Source organism: Neofelis nebulosa, chromosome X (genome assembly GCF_028018385.1).
Source record: "Neofelis nebulosa isolate mNeoNeb1 chromosome X, mNeoNeb1.pri, whole genome shotgun sequence".
Lineage (NCBI taxonomy): Eukaryota > Metazoa > Chordata > Mammalia > Carnivora > Felidae > Neofelis > Neofelis nebulosa.
This window is the reverse complement of record NC_080800.1, coordinates 31,752,647-31,773,251: the sequence shown is the minus strand read 5'-3', so window position 1 is coordinate 31,773,251 and position 20,605 is coordinate 31,752,647. Positions and strand designations below refer to the sequence as shown.

The window sequence follows — 20,605 nt, the reverse complement described above, 5'->3', positions numbered from 1 at the left end:
GATTTTTTAACATTAGGCAAATCTTACAATACTGGGATATACCCACACTGGTCATGATTTATTAATATATTTATATAAGTAATAAATAATATATATAATTTAATTCATTAAGGATTATTGCATCTATAGTCATAAGAGAGATTGGCCTATAATTTATCTTTCTCAAACTGTCATCCTTTGATTTTATAATAAAAATTTCTGACTTCATAAAACAAATTAGACCACACTATTTTTCTATTCTATAAAAGAATTTCTATAAGGTTTGAGATACCAGTTCTTGCAAGTTGAGTAAAACTAGCCTGTAAAAAAAATCAGAAGATGGCATTTTCCTTCTAAAATGTTAAGTATTGGGGCGCCTGGGTGGCTCAGTCAGTTGGGCAGCCGACTTCGGCTCAGGTCATGATCTCATGGTTGGTGAGTTTGAGCCCCGCATCAGGATCTGTGCTGACAGCTCAGAGCTTGGAGCCTGCTTCAGATTCTGTGTCTTCCCTTCTCTCTGCCCCTCCCCTGTTCATGCTCAGTTTCTCTCTATCTCTCAATAATGAATAAACATTAAAAAAATTTTTTTAAAAATGTTAAGCATTAACTCAAAGACTTTCTGTTTATTCTCAGTATGGTTTTAGTAAATTATATTATTTCTACAAATTTCCCATTTAAGTTTTCAAATGTATTGGAATAAATTTCTTCATAGTATTTTAATTTTCTTATTTTTCTCCAATGCCTATATGATTATATCCCATTATTTTTAAAGTTTATATATTTTGAGACAGAGAGAGAGCACATACCTGTGCATGCAAGTGGGGAAGGGGCAGAGAGAAAGAGGGAGAGAGAGAATCCCAAGCAGGCTCCACATTATCAGTGCAGAGCCCAAGGCAGGGCTCGAACCAATGAACTGTGAGATCATGACCTGAGCTGAAATCAAGAGTCAGACGCTTAACCTACTGAGCCATCAGGAACCCCATATGCATCATTATTCTTAATATTATGTAGTTGTACCTTCTCTCTTTTTGTTCCTCATCAATGTCACTGCACCAGTATCCATTGTATTAGTTCTTCAAAGAACCAACTTTTGGTTTCAGTAAACAATCTTCTATATATTTGTTTCCTATTCCTTTAATTTCTACTCTTTTTCATTTTATCTACATTCTACATTCCTTGGATTTAATCTATTATTCTTATTCTTAAGTTAGTGAATAGTTGAAACTTCTAATCATTTTTTATATACTATCATCATTTAAGACTACACATTTTGATTCTGGGAGGAAGATGTCAGTATAGGAGGATGCTGGGCTCACCGCGTCCTGCTGATCACTTAGATCCACCCACAACTGCCTAAATAACCCAGAAAACCACCAGAAGACTAACAGAACGTAGGCTCCTGAGCGAAGCGCAGACGAGAAGCCCACAGAAGAGGGTAGGAAGGGCGGACAGGCGGTGCACGCTCCACGGACTGGCTGGAGGGAGCCGGGGCGGGCCAAGCAGAGCCCTCGAGTTGGGCTTGCAAAAGCGGAGGGGCCGCACAGAGTGCGTTCTGACAGCAAGCGGGACTTAAAATCTGGAAGGTTATAAGCTAACAACTCTGCTCAGAGAGCAGGAGGGCTGGGGGACAACGGGAGGGAGAGTTGTTGAGCCCCGGACAACAGAGCTCAGCTTGGCAGGGAACAAAGGTGCTCGCCAGCGCCATCTCCCTCGCCCATCCCCCAGCCAAAATCTCAAAGGGAACCAGTTCGTGCCAGGGAACTTGCTTGTACCACGCAAACACCCAAAGCTGTGCTCCTGCGGATCCATCCCTCTGGCGAGTTTGACTCACTCCCGGTGCCACAGGGCCCCTCCCAATGCGGATCAGCGAAGGATAAGTGAGCTGAGCCTGCCCCCTCTGCCCACCCCCCCCCCGCCCCTGTGAACCTTGCCAATCCACCCCTGCTAACACGCTAGAACCCCAGCACCCCAAGCCTGGCAGTGTGCAAGTAGCCCAGACAGGCCACGCCACCCCACAGTGAATCCTGCCTCTAGGAGAGGTGAAGAGAAGGAACACACCAGTCTGACTGTGGCCCCAGCAGTGGGCAGGGGGCAGACATCAGGTCTGACTCCAGCCCCGCCCAGCAACTCCAGTTATACACCACAGCACAGGGGAAGTGCCCTGCAGTTCCGCACCACTCCAGGGACTATCCAAAATGACGAAACGGAAGAATTCCCCTCAGAAAAACATCCAGAAAATAACAACAGCTAAGGAACTGATCAAAAAGGATTTAAACAATATAAGAGAAAGTGAATTTAGAGTAATAGTGATAAAATTAATCGCTGGGCTTGAAAACAGTATACAGGACAGCAGAGAATCTATTGCTACAGAGATCAAGGGACTAAGGAACAGCCAAGAGGAGCTAAAAAATGCTATCAGTGAGCTGCAAAATAAAATGGAGACAACCACAGCTTGGAATGAAGAGGCAGAGAATAGGTGAACTGGAAGATAAAATTATGGAAAAAGAGGAAGCTGAGAAAAAGAGAGATAAAAGAATCCAGGAGTATGAGGGGAAAATTAGAGAACTAAGTGATGCACTAAAGAGAAATAATCTACGCATAACTGGTATTCCAGAGGAGGAAGAAAGAGGGAAAGGTGCTGAAGGGGTACTTGAAGAAATCATAGCTGAGAACTTCCCTGATCTGGGAAAGGAAAATGGCATTGAAATCCAAGAGGCACAGAGAACTCTCTTCAGACGTAACTTGAATCGATCTTCTGCATGACATATCATAGTGAAACTGGCAAAATACAAGGATAAAGAGAAAATTCTGAAAGCAGCTAGGGATAAATGTGCTCTAACATATAAAGGGAGACCGATAAGACTCGTGACTGATCTCTCTACTGAAACTTAGCAGGCCAGAAAGGAATGGCAGGAAATCATCAACGTGATGAACAGTAAAAAAAATGCAGCTGAGAATCCTTCATCCAGCAAACCTGTCATTTAGAACAGAAGGAGAGGGGCGCCTGGGTGGCGCAGTCGGTTAAGCGTCCGACTTCAGCCAGGTCACGATCTCGCGGTCCGTGAGTTCGAGCCCCGCGTCAGGCTCTGGGCTGATGGCTTGGAGCCTGGAGCCTGTTTCCGATTCTGTGTCTCCCTCTCTCTCTGCCCCTCCCCCGTTCATGCTCTGTCTCTCTCTGTCCCAAAAATAAATAAAAAATGTTGAAAAAAAAAAAAAATTAGAACAGAAGGAGAGGTAAGGGTCTTCCCAAACAAACTCTGAAGGAATTCATCACCACTAAACCAGCCCTACAAGAGAACATAAGGGGGAATCCTGTGAGACAAAGTACCAGAGACACCGCTACAAGCATGAAACCTACAGACATCACAATGACTCTAAACTCATATCTTTCTATAATAACACTGAATGTAAATGGACTAAATGCTCCAAACAAAAGACATAGGGTATCAGAGTGGATAAAACAAGACCCATCTATTTGCTGTCTACAAGAGACTCATTTTAGACCTGAGGACACCTTCAGATTGAAAGTGAGGGGATGGAGAACTATTTATCATGCCACTGGAAGTCAAAAGAGAGCTGGAGTAGCCATACTTATATCAGACAAACTAGACTTTCAATTAAAGGCTGTAACAAGAGATGAAGAAGGGCATTATATAATAATTACAGGGTCTATCCATCAGGAAGAGCTAACAATTATAAATGTCTATGCACCAAATATGGGAGCCCCCAAATATATAAAACAATTACTCACAAACATAAGCAACCTTATTGATAAGAATGTGGTAACTGCAGGGTACTTTAACACCCCACTTGCAGAAATGGATAGATCATCTAGACACACGGTAAATAAACAAGGGCCCTGAATGATACATTGGATCAGATGGACCTGACAGATATATTTAGAACTCTGCATCCCAAAGCAACAGAATATACTTTCTTCTCGAGTGCACATGGAACATGCTCCAAGATAGATCACATTCTGGGTCACAAAACAGCCCTTCGTAAGTATACAAGAATTGAGATCATACCATGCATACTTTCAGACCACAATGCTATGAAGCTTGAAATCAACCACAAGAAAAAGTCTGGAAAACCTCCAAAAGCATGGAGGTTAAAGAACACCCTGCTAAAGAATGAATGGGTCAACCAGGCAATTAGAGAAGAAATTAAAAAATATATGGAAACAAATGAAAATGAAAATACAACAATCCAAATGCTTTGGGATGCAGCGAAGGCAGTCATGAGAGGAAAATACATTGCAATCCAGGCCTATCTCAAGAAACAAGAAAAATCCCAAATGCAAAATCTAACAGAACACCTAAAGAAAATAGAAGCAGAACAGCAAAGACAGCCTAAATCCAGCAGAAGAAGAGAAATAATAAAGATCAGAGCAGAAATAAACAATATAGAATCTAAAAAAACTGTAGAGCAGATCAAGGAAACCAAGAGTTGGTTTTTTGAAAACATAAACAAAATTGATAAACCTGTAGCCAGGCTTCTCAAAAAGAAAAGGAAGATGACCCAAACAGGTAAAATCATGAATGAAAATGGAATTATTACAACCAATCCCTCAGAGATACAAGCAATTATCAGGGAATACTATGAAAAATTATATGCCAACAAATTGGACAACCTGGAAGAAATGGAGAAATTCCTAAACACCCACACCCTTCCAAAACTCAATCAGGAGGAAATAGAAAGCTTGAACAGACCCATAACCAGGGACGAAATTGTATCAGTTACCAAAAATCTCCCAACAAATAAGATTCCAGGACCAGATGGCTTCCCAGGGGAGTTCTACCAGACGTTTAAAGCAGAGATAATACCTATCCTTCTCAAGCTATTCCAAAACATAGAAAGGGAAGGAAAACTCCCAGATTCATTCTATGAAGCCAGTATTACCTTGATTCCTAAACCAGACAGAGACCCAGCAAACAAAGAGAACTACAGGCCAATATCCCTGATGAATATGGATGCAAAAATTCTCAGTAAGATACTAGCAAATCGAATTCAACAGCATATAAAAAGAATTATTCACCATGATCAAGCCAGATTCATTCCTGGGATGCAGGGCTGGTTCAACATTCACAAATCAATCAATGTGATACATCACATAAATAAAAGAAAAGATAAGAACCATATGATCCTCTCAAACGATGCAGAAAAGCATTTGACAAAATTCAGCATCCTTTCTTAATAAAACCCTCAAGAAAGTCGGGATAGAAGGAACATACTTAAACAACATCAAAGCCATTTGTGAAAAGCCCACAGCTAACATCATCCGCAACAGGGAAAAACTGAGAGCTTTGTCCCTGAGATCAGGAACACGACAGGGATGTCCACTCTCACCGCTGTTGTTTAACATAGTGTTGGAAGTGCTAGCATCAACAATCAGACAACAAAAGGAAATCAAAGGCATCAAAATTGGCAAAGATGAAGTCAAGCTTTCACTTTTTGCAGATGACATGATTTTATACATGGAACATCCAATAGACTCCACCAAAAGTCTGCTAGAACTGATACATGAATTCAGCAAAGTTGCAAAATACAAAATCAATGTACAGAAATCAGTTGCATTATTATACACTAACAATGAAGCAACAGAAAAACAAACAAAGTAACTGATCCCATTCACAATTGCACCAAGAAGCATAAAATACCTAGGAATAAATCTAACCAAAGATGTAAAAGATCTGTATGCTGAAAACTATAGAAAGCTTATGAAGGTAATTGAAGAAGATATAAAGAAATGGAAAAACATTCTGTGCTCATGAGTTGGAAGAATAAATATTGTCAAAATGTCAATACTACCCAAACCTATCTACACATTCAATGCAATCCCAATCAAAATTGCACCAGCATTCTTCTTGAAACTAGAACAAGCAATCCTAAAATTCATATGGAGCCACAAAAGGCCCCGAATAGCCAAAGTAATTTTGAAGAAGAAGACCAAAGCAGGAGTCATCACAATCCCAGACTTTAGCCTCTACTACAAAACTGTCATCATCAAGACAGCATGGTATTGGCATAAAAACAGACACATAGACCAATGGAATAGAATAGAAACCCTAGAACTAGACCCACAAACGTATGGCCAACTAATCTTTGACAAAGCAGGAAAGAACATCCAATGGAAAAAAGACAGTCTGTTTAACAAATGGTGCTGGGAGAAGTGGACAGCAACATGCAGAAGGTTGAAACTAGACCACTTTCTCACACCATTCACAAAAATAAACTCAAAATGGATAAAGGACCTGAATGTGAGACAGGAAACCATCCAAACCCTAGAGGAGAAAGCAGGAAAAGACCTCTCTGACCTCAGCCGTAGCAATCTCTTACTCGACACATCCCCAAAGGCAAGGGAATTCAAAGCAAAAATGAACTACTGGGACCTTATGAAGATAAAAAGCTTCTGCACACCAAAGGAAACAACCAACAAAACTAAAAGGCAACCAACGGAATGGGAAAAGATATTTGCAAATGACATATCGGGCAAAGGTCCAGTATCCAAAAGCTATAAAGAGCTCACCAAACTCCACACCCAAAAACAAATAATCCAGTGAAGAAATGGGCAGAAAACATGAATAGACACTTCTCTAAAGAAGACATCCGGATGGCCAACAGGCACATGAAAAGATGTTCAACGTCGCTCCTCATCAGGGAAATACAAATCAAAACCACACTCAGATACCACCTCACACCAGTCAGAGTGGCCAAAATGAACAAATCAGGAGACGATAGATGCTGGAGAGGATGTGGAGAAACGGGAACCCTCTTGCACTGTTGGTGGGAGTGCAAACTGGTACAGCCACTCTGGAAAACAGTATGGAGGTTCCTCCAAAAATTAAAAATAAATCTACTCTATGACCCAGCAGTAGCATTGCTAGGAATTTACCCAAGGGATACAGGAGTACTGATGCATAGGGGCACTTGTACCCCAATGTTTAGAGCAGCACTCTCAACAATAGCCAAATTATGGAAAGAGCCTAAATGTCCATCAACTGATGAATGGATAAAGAAATTGTGGTTCACATACACAATGGACTACTACATGGCAATGAGAAAGAATGAAATATGGCCCTTCGTAGCAACGTGGATGGAACTGGAGAGTGTGATACTAAGTGAAATAAGCCATACAGAGAAAGACAGATACTATATGTTTTCACTCTTATGTGGATCCTGAGAAACTTAAAAGGAACCCATGGGGAGGGGAAGGAAAAAAAAAAGAGGTTAGAGTGGGAGAGAGCCAAAGCATAAGAGACTGTTAAAAACTGAGAACAAACTGAGGGTTGATGGGGGGCGGGAGGGAGGGGAGGGTGGGTGATGGGTATTGAGGAGGGCACCTTTTGGGATGAGCACTGGGTGTTGTATGGAAACCAATCTGACAATAAATTTCATATCTTAAAAAAAAAAAGACTACACTCTTCCACCTAAGTACCAATTTTGGTGCATTTCATAAGTTTGTTTATTGCTTAACCTCTGGAATTTAACGTAAGAGATGCAGTTAACTCAACAAAGATGTAGGCCTAACTCTTTTTCTAAAGAAAGCAACAGAAGTGACAAGAGGTGTTTCAAGTTTAGTCTTTAATACTCAAATACTGTTTCTATCAGTGAACGTTGTTTTCATGTTTTGATACATAGTATTTTAATTATTATTTGCAGAATTCAATAGGGTATCTTCTTGAGTCTCTATAGAAGTTTTTTTCAATAGTTCCAAATATGTGGCAGATCCTGTTCATATTTTTTAATGATTTTAAAATTATAATTATTACCAGAAAACAGTCTATATGATGCCAACTCTTCAAAATGTGTTAAATTTGAACTACAGAATGATACACTATCAGTTTTTGTAAATATCTCCTGTATGAATGAGAAAAATGTATATTCTACAATTGCAGGGTGCAGGATTTTATAATGCTATTCCTAATACTACTTTTGTATTTTTCATAATATTAGTATTAAATGAAGGAGGCTTTTAATAAAATATCCTTTTCAAATTTTCTTTATCTATACAAGGGTTTTTGTCTTCTGGACTCATCAATAATTGAGATAGGTGTTGAAACATTCTACAATGATGAAGGACTGGTCAATTTCCCCCTATTATTTTAATTTGGGGTTTTCATATTTTAAGACTACTTTGGTTGTGCATACAATTTTAGACTTCTGACGGTTTTCAGGTGAGCTGCATATTTTATAATTATTTAATGGCTTATTTTTAGAGAGAGACAGAGTGCTCATGCATGGGAGAGGGGCAGAAGGACAGAGAGAGAGAGAATCCCAAGTAGGCTCCATGCTCAGCGCAGAGCCTGATGCAGACAGAGCTCAGTCCCATGATCCTGGGTTCATGACCTGAGCCAAAATTAAGAGTCAGTCGCTAAACTGACTGAACCACCTACTCTTTTTTATGTTAAAAAGTTTTTTTTATATTACAAATGTTTCACCTCTTTTTTCTCTAAATGTTTGACAGAGAGGGGGAGAGACAGAGAGAGAGAGAGAGAGAGAGAGAGGGAGGGAGGGAGGGAGAGAGAGAGAGTGATCATGCATAAGTGAACCAGGGGCAGAGAGAGAGAGGGACAGAGAGAATTGCAAGCAGGCTCCGTGCTGTCAGTGCAGAGCCCAACATGGGGCTCAATCTCACAAACTGTGAGATCATGACCTGAGCCAGAAATCAAGAGTCAGAACTTAACCAACTGAGCCACCCAGGTGCCTCTGTTTTACCTCTTAAATAAGGTCATCATATGTAAAATCAATACTGCTCTCCAGTTTTCTTTTGGTTATGCTACCATACATTGTCCCATGATCTTCGTTTGATAGTTCTCAACTAGGAGTAGTTTTGCATCCCTGGGGATATGTAGCAATGTTTGGAGACAATTCTTTTCTGTCATAACTAGGGAGAGGATGCTATTGGTTAGATACCAGGAAGGCTGTTAACATCCTACTACACACAGAATAGCCTCCAACAAAAAAAAAGAAACATCCTCCCCAAAATGTCAAAGGTTCTGATGTTGAGAAACCCTGCTTTACTTCAGTCTTTCTTGTCCTTATGTTTTACATATACTTCTTTTAATAGGCAGTTGGACTTTTTTTTATTATTTACTCTAACATTCTCTGTATTTTAACTAGTCAGAATAACTTACTTTAATTGCATTAGTCAACTACATAAAGTTTTTGACATCATTTTTGTTTTAGTTTTCTCTTGCTTTTGTTGGTTTCTATGCTGTCTGTGTAGTTATATACAATTGTAGGTTTAGTGAATGCCCTTAAAATTTTACCTGACATACTTTGTTTTATAATTTCTACAAGTTACATTTGGTTCATTTTCAAGGCTATATGGTATAATTCCATGTTAATTTCTAATTTTTGTAATGCCACCCTTTAAAAATAAATTATTTATATTCTGTGTCTGATAATTCCAATATCTGAATTACTTAAGAGTCTAAATTTCAAAATAGTTGTTTGTGCTGACTCTATGGTATCTTCCCTTCTTGAGAGTTCTGTAATACTTACTCCAGCACTGATGTCCGGTTGGTAGCAACTGTGGCAACTGAAATATGAGCCCAAACTGAGGATGGCTTCATTTAGAGCAGAGGTTCACAAAGTGTGGTCCATGGATCAGCAGTATCAGTATCATTTGGAAATTTATTAGAAATAAAAATTATTACATGCCATTCCAGGCTTCCCAAATCATAAATTCTGGGGATGGAAGGCAATAATCTCTGTTTTAAAATTCTTTCAGGTGATGCTGATATACACCACAGTTTAAGAACCACTGATCTAGAGAAGATTTACTTGCTTCTGCTGACAGGTAGAAGGATTTACTCACATAAACTCTTTTAGCCTCTTTCAGTGTCCCTGGATTAATCAAGGAATTTGAGATTGTTTTCCCACTTTGAGGAAGTTGTCTCAAGTTTGGCTTTGTTTTTAATTTTTTTTAAAGTTTATTTATTTTTGAGAGAGAGACAGAAACAGAGTGGGCGTGGGGAAGAGGCAGAGAGAGAGGGAAACACAGAATCTGAAGCAGGGTCCAGGCTTCAAGCTGCCAGCACAGAGCCCAATGCAGGGCTCAAACTCAAACTGTGAGATCATGACCTGAGCCAAAGTCAGATGCTCAACAAAGTTGTATCAAGTTTTAAGAAAAAACCTGCATTTGGCAGATTACTACAGCTCACCACTCTTACTCTGGTTTCAGCTTATATGTATTGGTTTGGTCTGTTTTGATTTGAGCCCTTTGGAGACCTCTTATATTCCTCATAAGCCAGTAATGAATGAATGAATGAATGAATGAACACACACACACACACACACACACACACACACACACACACAATCTACTTGCTCTGAGTAATTCTGTGATGGCCCCCAAGAGTCCTCTCCCCTAGTGTACATACACAAACCCTGCATTATTCCCACCCCGTGGGTAACAGAATCTGTAAGTATATCACACTGGTGATTAATTTGTGTTATACAGCAATGGTAAAGGGACTTTCCATATGTAACTGACACCTCTAGCCAAATGAATGCAAATAAAGCTAAAAGATTATCATGTGGGGATCATATTTAATTAGGTGAGATCTTAAAAGGTTTGGAGGTCAGAGACTCAGAAGTCAGAGAGATGCTCTAAAGTACCATGATGGGAGGAGGAACCACATGGCTAGGATGTGAGGGTGGTCTCTAAGAGCTGAGAGCGGTCCCAACAGCCAGCAAGAAATTATCTTAGTCCTACAACTGAAAGGATTAATTCTGGAGACTGAGCCTCAGATGAGACTGCTGCCATAGCCCGCACCTGGATTTCCACTTACTGAGACCTTCAGCAGTAAATACACCTTAACTAACCCAGAGGACTCTTGACCCAAAGAAACTTAAAAGGTAACAAATTCATGTTTTAAGGCACTAAGTTTGTGGTAATTTGTTACATAGCCATAGAAAATGTGCTTCACATACCATGAAGAGACACATATGAAAAATTTTTACAAGAAAATCAAATGACTAATTGTGAGGTAATGAAGTGGGCTTCTTAAAATTTTTAATTTAACTGAACTGTTAAATATTTTAACGGTTCGTTCCAACAACAAAAACAAGTCAGACATTGTTCATGACTCATACAACACAGACACAAACAAAAAAGCACATAAACAAACTGTGGTAAATTCACATTAAGCATTTACCTGAAATAGTTTTGAGGTAAAATGTTGACATTCATCTTAGTTGTTACGTCCAGAGGAACAGGAGCGAAAAATATGAATGGAGGGTCAAACGATAACTTGGGTGATTTTACCTCTCCAACCAAACATAACTTTCGATAGCAAATTGGATTATCATTTAGATGAATGGGAATATCGGCTGTGTATTTTGTAGGATGACCTAATGAAAAATAATTATTTTAAAGGATATTAGAATTGTTTACATACACAAAAAACTTTTACACAGTTTAAACCTTACTAAATATATAAATGTACTATGAAGGTACAGCTCCATGGAGAATAGATTACTCAAAAATTGGAATTATCCTGCCAAGGAACTATAAACATGTAATGAGGGGCGCCTAGGTGGCTCAGTCGGTTGAGGGTCCGACATTGGCTCAGGTCATGATCTCATGGTTTGTGAGTTTGAGCCCCGTGTCACGCTCTGTACTGGCAGCTCGAAGCCTGGAGCCTGCTTCGGATTCTGTGTCTCCCTCTCTTTTGCCCCTCCCCCACTCACAGTCTGTCTCTCTCTCCGTCTCTCACTCTCTCCCTCTCAATAAAGAAATAAAACATTAAAAAATATTTTAAAGTGCACTATGTCTAGAAATAGAGCAGGCCTCGTTAAAGCAGATATTATTATTGGAAAATACATAAACCTAGAGCAAACAGTGCAGTAAGACTTATTTTTTTGGATTGGTTTCTATTCCTTTACAGGAGCTGCCTATCCCCTTAGTATATGCAGTACGAAGATGAGGTCAGACAGTTGCCATAAGGATCTCAGGGGACTCGTAGTGAGAAATGGGTGTGCTGAGAAGAGAGGAATGTTGTTCCTCCCAGATTTTTAAGTTTATGGAAAGGTACCAGGGTTGACTGGCCAATTTCACCTCATAGGAAAAGAAAGGCAATTCCCATGTACCAACTCACCATGAGGAAAGGCAGTTTGTGTTGGAGAAAAGGGCTCAGCATCTGGGGCTGCAGGCTAGTCCCACACAACGGTCCCATCCCAGCAAGCTGCCAGTGCCCTTTTAGACCCAGATGCCCCGACACAGTGTCTTGTAGAGAGAAAGATGTGATTTGGTGAGTATGAACTCAAGGTAATATCTTAGAATGAGAAAACAGGATCAGGGCCATCAAGAGTATCACAAAAGCAGACGATGAGTGCTCTGGGCGATGCATGTTCAAAAGTGACATTGTGAACTATACACAAAAGCAATAGAATCACTGAACTGATCAGACTCACTAGATCTCTCTGTACCGGGTGCCTTTACTTGGTCAAATAAGTCTTTTCTTGTTCATATAGTCTGGGATCCTTGGAAAATGAGAGGTGACTGGAAAGGGAAGTGAATTAGTGACTTCTTACTGACAGATGAGCACAGGAAAGACTATGTGAAAACAGGACAGACTATATACATACCTTCAGTTGAGAAAATAAATTATAATAGAACTTATATATCTAAAACACTGTAAATCTATAGAGAGATGATGGTTTCATTTCATGAATCTGATACTGTTAAAATTATTTTGGGGAGAAAGAAAATCAAGTCCATTACTTCCAAAATTAGGCAAGGTTTTAAGACTTACGGAACTGTGAATGCCAAATGGGGTGTTTGGAGATTATTTCTGGGTTTCACACCTGTTAAATGTTTTGGGGTCATGGAGAATGGGGGTTCCCTGTATAACCTAAGACTACTAGGGATTCAATAACATTTTTCTAAGCTCAGCTGGGCCTTCTCGTTCATCTCAGATTTAAGTTATATAAATGTGTTATAGGCATGTTTAATTTTTTCTTAAGAGTTAGGTTGAAATCCTAAGAAGGCAATGCATAGATTTGACTGCTGAGGCTTAGCCCCATATCGAAGGAAAAGTCAAATGGAAATGTATCTTATTTCCTTCTAGATTGTCTATTCCATTTTATCTGGATAAAAATGTTGATAGACATAAAAGAGAAGCTCTATACAGAAATACAGATGGTGGCTTTAGCTGGACTGGCTCTCCTGCTACTTCTTTCAGAAAGAGATATAGAAACTGAGAGGAAATATGCAGAAATACATAATGAAATACAATTACTTTTACAGAATAAACTTCAGAATGGGGAGAATATGTAATGTTTTCTATCATGTTTTCAGAGTTCTAAACAGAGATAATAAAAGATGAAACATTTTTGAAACCTACTAATCACAGTACCCTATGTACTGTTTCTCGCACACAAAGCTAGAGTAATTATAAAATGCCATGCTGAAAAAATAAAAAAAAATAAAATGCCATGCTAATAGATGCATCAGGACACTGAATTAAGGCAACATAGTGCTAATAGAATATTACTGAGAGAACACACAGCTGAATGAATTCTAAAAAGCTTAAAAGTTAGAACACATCCTTATCCTGCCTTTTCTGTTGATAACAGAGGTAGTTGGTGGTATTTTATTTAGATTGCCACATTTGTTTAGATGTGTAAAGCAGTCATGTCCCAAGGGTTCTGCTGCAAGTGATTTACTGAGTGCATGCTCTCAGGAGGAGCTTGTAGGCAAAGGGGGAAGCGAAATGGAGGAGAGCCTGAAGCTATGAAAAGTTGTAGGTTTATAATGCAGATTGAAATCGATCCCATAGGCAGCTATGGGATGTGAATTCACCGGAAAGGTTGTCCCACCTGCGGGAAAGTTAGCTGGGCCAACTAAGGTAGTGGTAGTGGTGACAATTACCCTCATAGGCATCTCTGCACATAGTATCTTCCTTCAGCCAATGGCAACCTTCTAGAGGAGGGGACAGACACAACCTATTAGGAGCCAATATCCACAACTGAGAGATAGGTGGGAAAACCCAGTAATGGGAATCTGGAAGGGCTCAAACAGCATCTATCAGAGACTGCATCTTAATGTTGCTTCAGAAGAAAGAATAATTAAGAAGAATAACAGGTAAGTTATTATAACACCCTTTTAAACAGAAATGGCATTTGGTGTGCTTATTTCATTGTGGCATATAAACTATAAAGGTACTGAAGCAGATGCTTTAAATTAAAGACAAATACCAGTATAGACTTCCTCAAAAAATAGGGGGGAGGGGAGGGAAATCTTCGTAGTTGCCTTTTCAAGCATCTTCCGTCTGTTCTTTTGCTTCAGTTTGCATAAAGAAGCTCGTAGTCAATACTTTCACTTCCTAAAGCTCATTACCAGAAAAATTCTATATTTTTATGCAGCAGGGATTCTCATGTGGAGAATGTTCTAACTTATGTGCTCAATGGGTTGCGAAACATTGAGGCTATTTAAATGAGAACTGAGAACAATCTTATCTAAGGAAAGTAAGGGTCTAACCACACAAATTAGATTCAAGAACAATGGTTTGGATTCAGAAGGGACTGGAGATTTGCTTAGAGATCAGTATGGGTCACCTACTCTACCATAGCCCCAGCCTCCATCCCTGTGCCAGTCCAAGAAAGAGATGAGAGGGAGCAAAAAGTAAAAAACACCCACTTAAACTGTTGAAAGCCTTGAGAATATAAGGCAGCCCTGCTTGGTGGCAAGCATAACAAGTCTAGCCAAAGTGGAGATAAAGTATATCTACCCCACTTCAGGTGATATTGATGGCAAAGGATGCAACTACAAGGCAAAGAAAACAAATGGGACATAAAGGCCCTGACCATGGCTTGGGATAAGAGGCTTATACCACAGTCAGATTACAAGATAAGAAAATGACAGAAGAAAAGCATAATCAATTACCAATGCCTGCTAGAAGAAAATGGCAGTTGCTAAGGATAGCTCAAAGAATAAGGCCAAGATCACACCGGGTATAACTGAAAAAATCCTAAGTCAATAATGAATGATCCATATACACACACAGAAAGGCTGTCAACAGAAACTGTCCCTAAGAAAATTCAAGCATTGTACATACATATGCGTATATATAAGCATATATGTAAATTGTGGAGTTGAAAAATGTAATGACTGAAATGAAAAATTCACTCTAGGGCACCTGGGTGGCTCAGTCGGTTGAGCGTTTGACTTTGGCTCAGGTCACTATCTCACAGTTTGTGAGTTTGAACCCCAGCATGGGCTCACTGCTGTCAGTGCAGAGCCTGGAGCCTGCTTTGGATTCTGTGTCTCCCTCTTCCTCTCTGCCCCTCCCTCACTCATGCTGCCTCTCTCTGTCTCTCAAAAATACAGAAAACAAATAGCAAAAGGCAAATGTAAATCTTTGTCTTCATCGCTAATTAATCAGTAAGTGTAAAATGACTCAACACACCCATGAGAAGGCTGAGATATGCAAAATAAATTTTTAAAAATGATCCAAATCCATGCCATCTATAAGAGACACTCTTTGGATTCAGAAACACAATTCAACTGAAAGTAACAGGATGGAGAAATTCTATATATGCAAATAGTAACTTAAAGACAGCTGCAGTGGCTATGCTAATATCAGACAAAATAACTATTAAAAATCAATACTGGAGACAAAGAAGGACATTATATAATGATAACAGGACAATCCACGAAGAAGATAAAACAATTATAAACATAAATACACCTAACAGAGCCACAAAGTACACAAGGAAAAAAAACAGTAAAACTGAAACAAGAAATAACAGATATTTCAGTAATAACCCTTTGAGAATTTAATATTCTACTCTCAATTGGGGATAAGACAAATAGGTAGAAGATCACTAAAGAAATAAAATATTTTGGTCTATAAACAAAATAGATCTAAAAGACATCTATGGAACATTCTACCCAACAAGAACAGAATATATACACTTCTCAAGTGCACGTGAGGGAGCATGGCTGGCTTAGTTGGTAGAGCATGTGACTCTTGATGTCAGGGTTTTAAGTTTGAGCCCCATGTTGGGTATAGAGATTACTTAAAATTTAAAAAATCTTAAAAAAAAAAAGAAATCAAGTGCATGTTGAACATTCTTGAAGGTAAATCATATTTTAGGGTATAAGGTAAGCCTTTACATTGACTGAATCCAGGGGCACTTGTGTGGCTCAGACAGTTAAGCGTATGACTCTTGATTTTGGATGAGGTCATGATCTCATGGTTCATGAGTTTGAGCCCCGTGTTGGGCTCTGCACTAACAGTGCAGAGTCTGCTTCGGATTCTCTCTCTCCCTTTCTCTCTGCCCCTTCCCCACTCGTGTTCTCTGGGTCTTACCCTCTCCCAAAATAAATAAACAAACTTAAAAAAATAAAAAAATAAATTTATAGCATTAAAAAATAATCAAAAAAGGGGCGCCTGGGTGGCTCAGTCGGTTGAGCTTCCGACTTCAGCTCAGGTCATTATCTCACGGTCTGTGAGTTTGAGCCCCACGTTGGGCTCTGTGCTGACAGCTCAGAGCCTGGAGCCTGCTTCAGATTCTGTGTCTCCCTCTCTCTTTGACCCTCCCCCATTCATGTTCTGTCTCTCTCTGTCTCAACAATAAATATTAAAAAAAATTAAAAAAATAATCAAAATAAAATGACTGCATCCATAAACAGTATGTTTTGTGACAACAATGGAATAAAATTAGAAATCAATAACAACGTGAAATTTTGGAAATTCTCAAATATGTGAAAATTCTACAACACATTCCCAAATAACTAAGTGTCAAAGAAGAAATAGCAAAGGAAATTTTACAAAGTAATTTGGGATGAATTAAAATAAAAACAAAACATACCAAAACTTATGGGATGTACCAGAAGCAAGGCTCAGAGTAAAATTTAGAGCCATAAATTGCTTATCTTAAAAAAGAAGATATAAGTACTTAACTTTGCAACATAAGAAACAAGGTAAAAAAGAGCAAATTACAACCAAACCAAAAAGAGAGGAAATAATAAATATTAGAACAGAAATTAGTTGAATAGAGTATAGGAAAATATTAAGAAAATCAATAAAATCAAGAGTTAGTCTTTGAAAAGCATATCAAATTTGAAAAACCTTTGGCAAGAATGACGAAGAAAAAAAGAAGATTCAAATTACAAAAGTCCCAAATAAGACAGGGAAAATCACTATTCACTTTACAGAAACTAAATAAAAAAAATATAAAGGAACACAATGTAAAGTTGTATATAAACAAATTAGATAATGTAGATAAAATGGACAAATTCCTAGAAACACAAAAAGTACTTAAACTGATACAATAAGAAATATAAAATGTGAATTGACTTATTGAAAGGGATTATAACAGGGAGAAACAGCATGTCTGACTCCACACTGATTCTATTTTCCTTGCTGCTGTGACCTATAGCTTAGAAACTTCTGCTGAGCCCTGCATGTAGCCATGTTACAGCTAAGATTTGCAAAAACTGCTTTTTACCCAAATCTATCTCACCTAAGGAGATGAGGAAGTACATACAGAAATGACTACGCTATGCCTAAGATTTATAGGAATGACATGACCAGATAGATTCCTGTATGCAAAGATCAACTGTCCAAGGACATACATTATCTCCTCAGATGTCTCCAGAAGTCAGTTACCTTTTGACTCCAACCCTTCCCACTTCCTCCTTTTGCTAACATAAAAGAAACTCCAATTTCATGCTGAGGGAGATGGTTCTTCGGGACAATAGTCTGCCATCTCTTTGGTTTGCTGGCTTTCCAAACAAAGTGCTTTCCTTTCCCTAATGTCTTGCCTCTCCACTTACTGGCCTATTGTGCAGTGAGGAGAATGAACTTGGAGTCAGTTACAGAAGTAAAGTAGCAATCAAAAAACTTCTCACAAAGAACAGGCAAAATCCAAATGGATTCACTGGTGAAATCTACTAAACATTTCATGAAGAATTAATACATATCTATATAAAATATCTTTACATAGATTTATGTGTGTGTGTGTATGTATGTATGGATATGTGTGTGTGTGTATGTGTGTGTGTGTGTGTGTGTGTGTGTATACACACACACAATTCAATGGGGAAACAATATTCTTTTCAATAAATGGTGCTGGGACAAGCGGATAGGCCCATGCAAAAGAATGAGGATGGAGCCCTACCTTATAGCATATTAAAAAGTAACTCAAGATAAGCCATTGGCCTAAATGTAAGAGATAAAATTATATGACTTTAAGAGAGAACATAAGAATAAATCACCATGACCTCGGGTTATGTGATGTTTTCATAGATAAGACACTGAAAAGCTAAACTAAAAAAAGAGAAATTGGATAAAACACGCTTCATCAAAACTAAAAGCTATTTTGCATTAGCTGTCATCATCAGAAAGTGAAAAGAGAAATCTCAGAATGAAATAAAATGCTTTATACTTATAAAATAATTTTATCCAGAATATATAAAGAACAATGTAAACTCAAAAAGACAACCAAATTTTAAAATCAACAAAGGATTTGAACAGACATTTCTCCAAAGATGATATACAAACTGACAATAAGTACATGTAAAGATACACAACATCAGTAGTCATCCGGGAAATGCAAATAATAACTACAATGACATATTATTTTACAGTCACTAGGATAACTATAATAAAAAAGATCACAAAACAGTTAGCAAGGATGTAGAGAAAATAGAACCCCCATTCATTGCTGGTAACATTTTAAACTGTTACAGTTGCTTTGTAAAACAGTTTGGCAGTTTCTTAAAATGTTAAACATCAAATTATCCTAAGACCCAACAATTCCACTCTAAGATATATAACCAAATAAATGAAAACATGTGTCCTCACAGAACGCTACAGGAATGTTCCTAGCTGTTTTATTCACAGGAGTCAAAAAAGTACAAATGATCCAAATATCCACCAGATGAATGTCTATGAACAAACATGTGATATATCCATACAATTATTGGTAACAGAAGGGAATTAAGTACTAATTGATGCTATAATCTGGACTAACCTTGAAATTATTATGCAAAGGGAAAGAAGCCAATCACAAGAGGACACATTATAGGAGTCTACTTATATGAAATATCCACAGTAAACATATTCCTAGAGACAACCAATAAAGGTCAGCAGTGGCTGAGTGGAGGGAGAGATGGGGAGTGACCACTAATGGGTACAGGGTTTCCTTTGCAAGCAATGAATATGTTCTAAAACTAGGCTGTTTTGATGGCTACCCATCTATGACGATCCTAAAAACCACTACACTGTACATTTTTTAAAAATATATTTTATGGTGTAAGAATCACACTTTAACAAAGTTGTAATTAAGAAAACCATACTTTCAAAAATAATCACATCTGAATGTGAATTTTACCTCTATGGTATCTGATTTAAAATATAAGAATGTAAGGCAAAATAAAAGGCATCTTTTTCTTCAAGATTCCAGTAGTTTCCCCATTTTAATGAATAGTAAAAACAACTAAGAAAACCAGAAAATAAATGCACACTTGATTTGGAAAGAACTACTAAGGAAACGTCATGAAAGCTGTATTCCGTGCCATGTGAGCCAGGAAAGATAAAAATTGTCTGTACCAGAAGAAAATAAATGAGGGTGACCAAAAAATCAAGCATAAGCTACCCTGGTTCCAACTTAAAAGGCCCCTATAACTCAATTCCAACTCCCCAAAGATCCCATTCTCCATCCAGCTGTTTGATCTTGAAGAACCCTGTACTCTCATCCAACCTGTTGGCTTTGATCTGCTACAGTCTTGCCTCCTGCTACCTCAATACCTTAGAGACGGAGAAGACTACAGCCCACTGATCCAAGCAGTGGGTGGAATGGAATGATGTTTACAAAAAAAAACCTAACTGAAAATAAAATTCCAAAATATTTCAACAAAGTCTTGAGTAAGAAATAAATTCATATATAATTTTGTCTGTGGGAAAGTTCATTGATACTATTCCATCTTAGAACTGACAGGAAAAAATATGTCCACATAGGTGTTCCCAAAGGTCTAAAGATGACATATAGAAGGGAAATAGATGTATAGCATATAAGACAAAAATTGGATCAATACATAAAATTTATGAAAAATGATAAGAAATATAACATAAAGGAAATATAAAATGAAACTGCTTGAAAATGAAAAATATATTATAACAGAAAATATGAATAAGTCAAATTCCCCTCCTAAAAATTACATTTCAGTCTTGCGCAAGAAAAGAAGCAAAATCCTTTGTTTTACAATACTGGTCTTAAAATTAAAAAGACACAGACTGAAAATAAAATGATATATCAACCAAAGAAAGACAAAATGGCACTGTAGCACATAAAACGACATTGAAGCAAATAGCATTTAGTAGGAAAAAGAACATTACTTTAAATACATATGCTATTTATAAAAGATATATAAGACATAATCTTTTAATAACATCCAAATATACAAAGCAAAACTACTGGAATCAAAAAAGTTTTAACAAACTGCCACCATAGTAACAGATTCAGACAGACTATAGTAACAGTTCTAGTGCAGTTGTAATATAAATGTAATGTGATTGTAACGTAGCAACATTGTATTAACAGATTCAGGAGGAGAATAAGGTAGAGGAGGAGATATCGTAAACGAAGAGAAAAATTCATTAGTTAC

The 20,605-nt window shown here is 38.1% G+C and overlaps 1 protein-coding gene across 1 annotated transcript in view; it reads right to left on the bottom strand.

The window, feature by feature from the left end:
* Window positions 1-20,605, bottom strand: part of CFAP47 (cilia and flagella associated protein 47) — a 540,470-nt gene that overhangs the window by 394,134 nt on the left and 125,731 nt on the right. Inside the window, exon 25 of the mRNA XM_058712583.1 lies at window positions 11,145-11,340. Within this exon, the coding sequence (XP_058568566.1) occupies window positions 11,145-11,340 (196 nt within the window). The remainder of the gene's footprint in view (window positions 1-11,144; window positions 11,341-20,605) is intronic.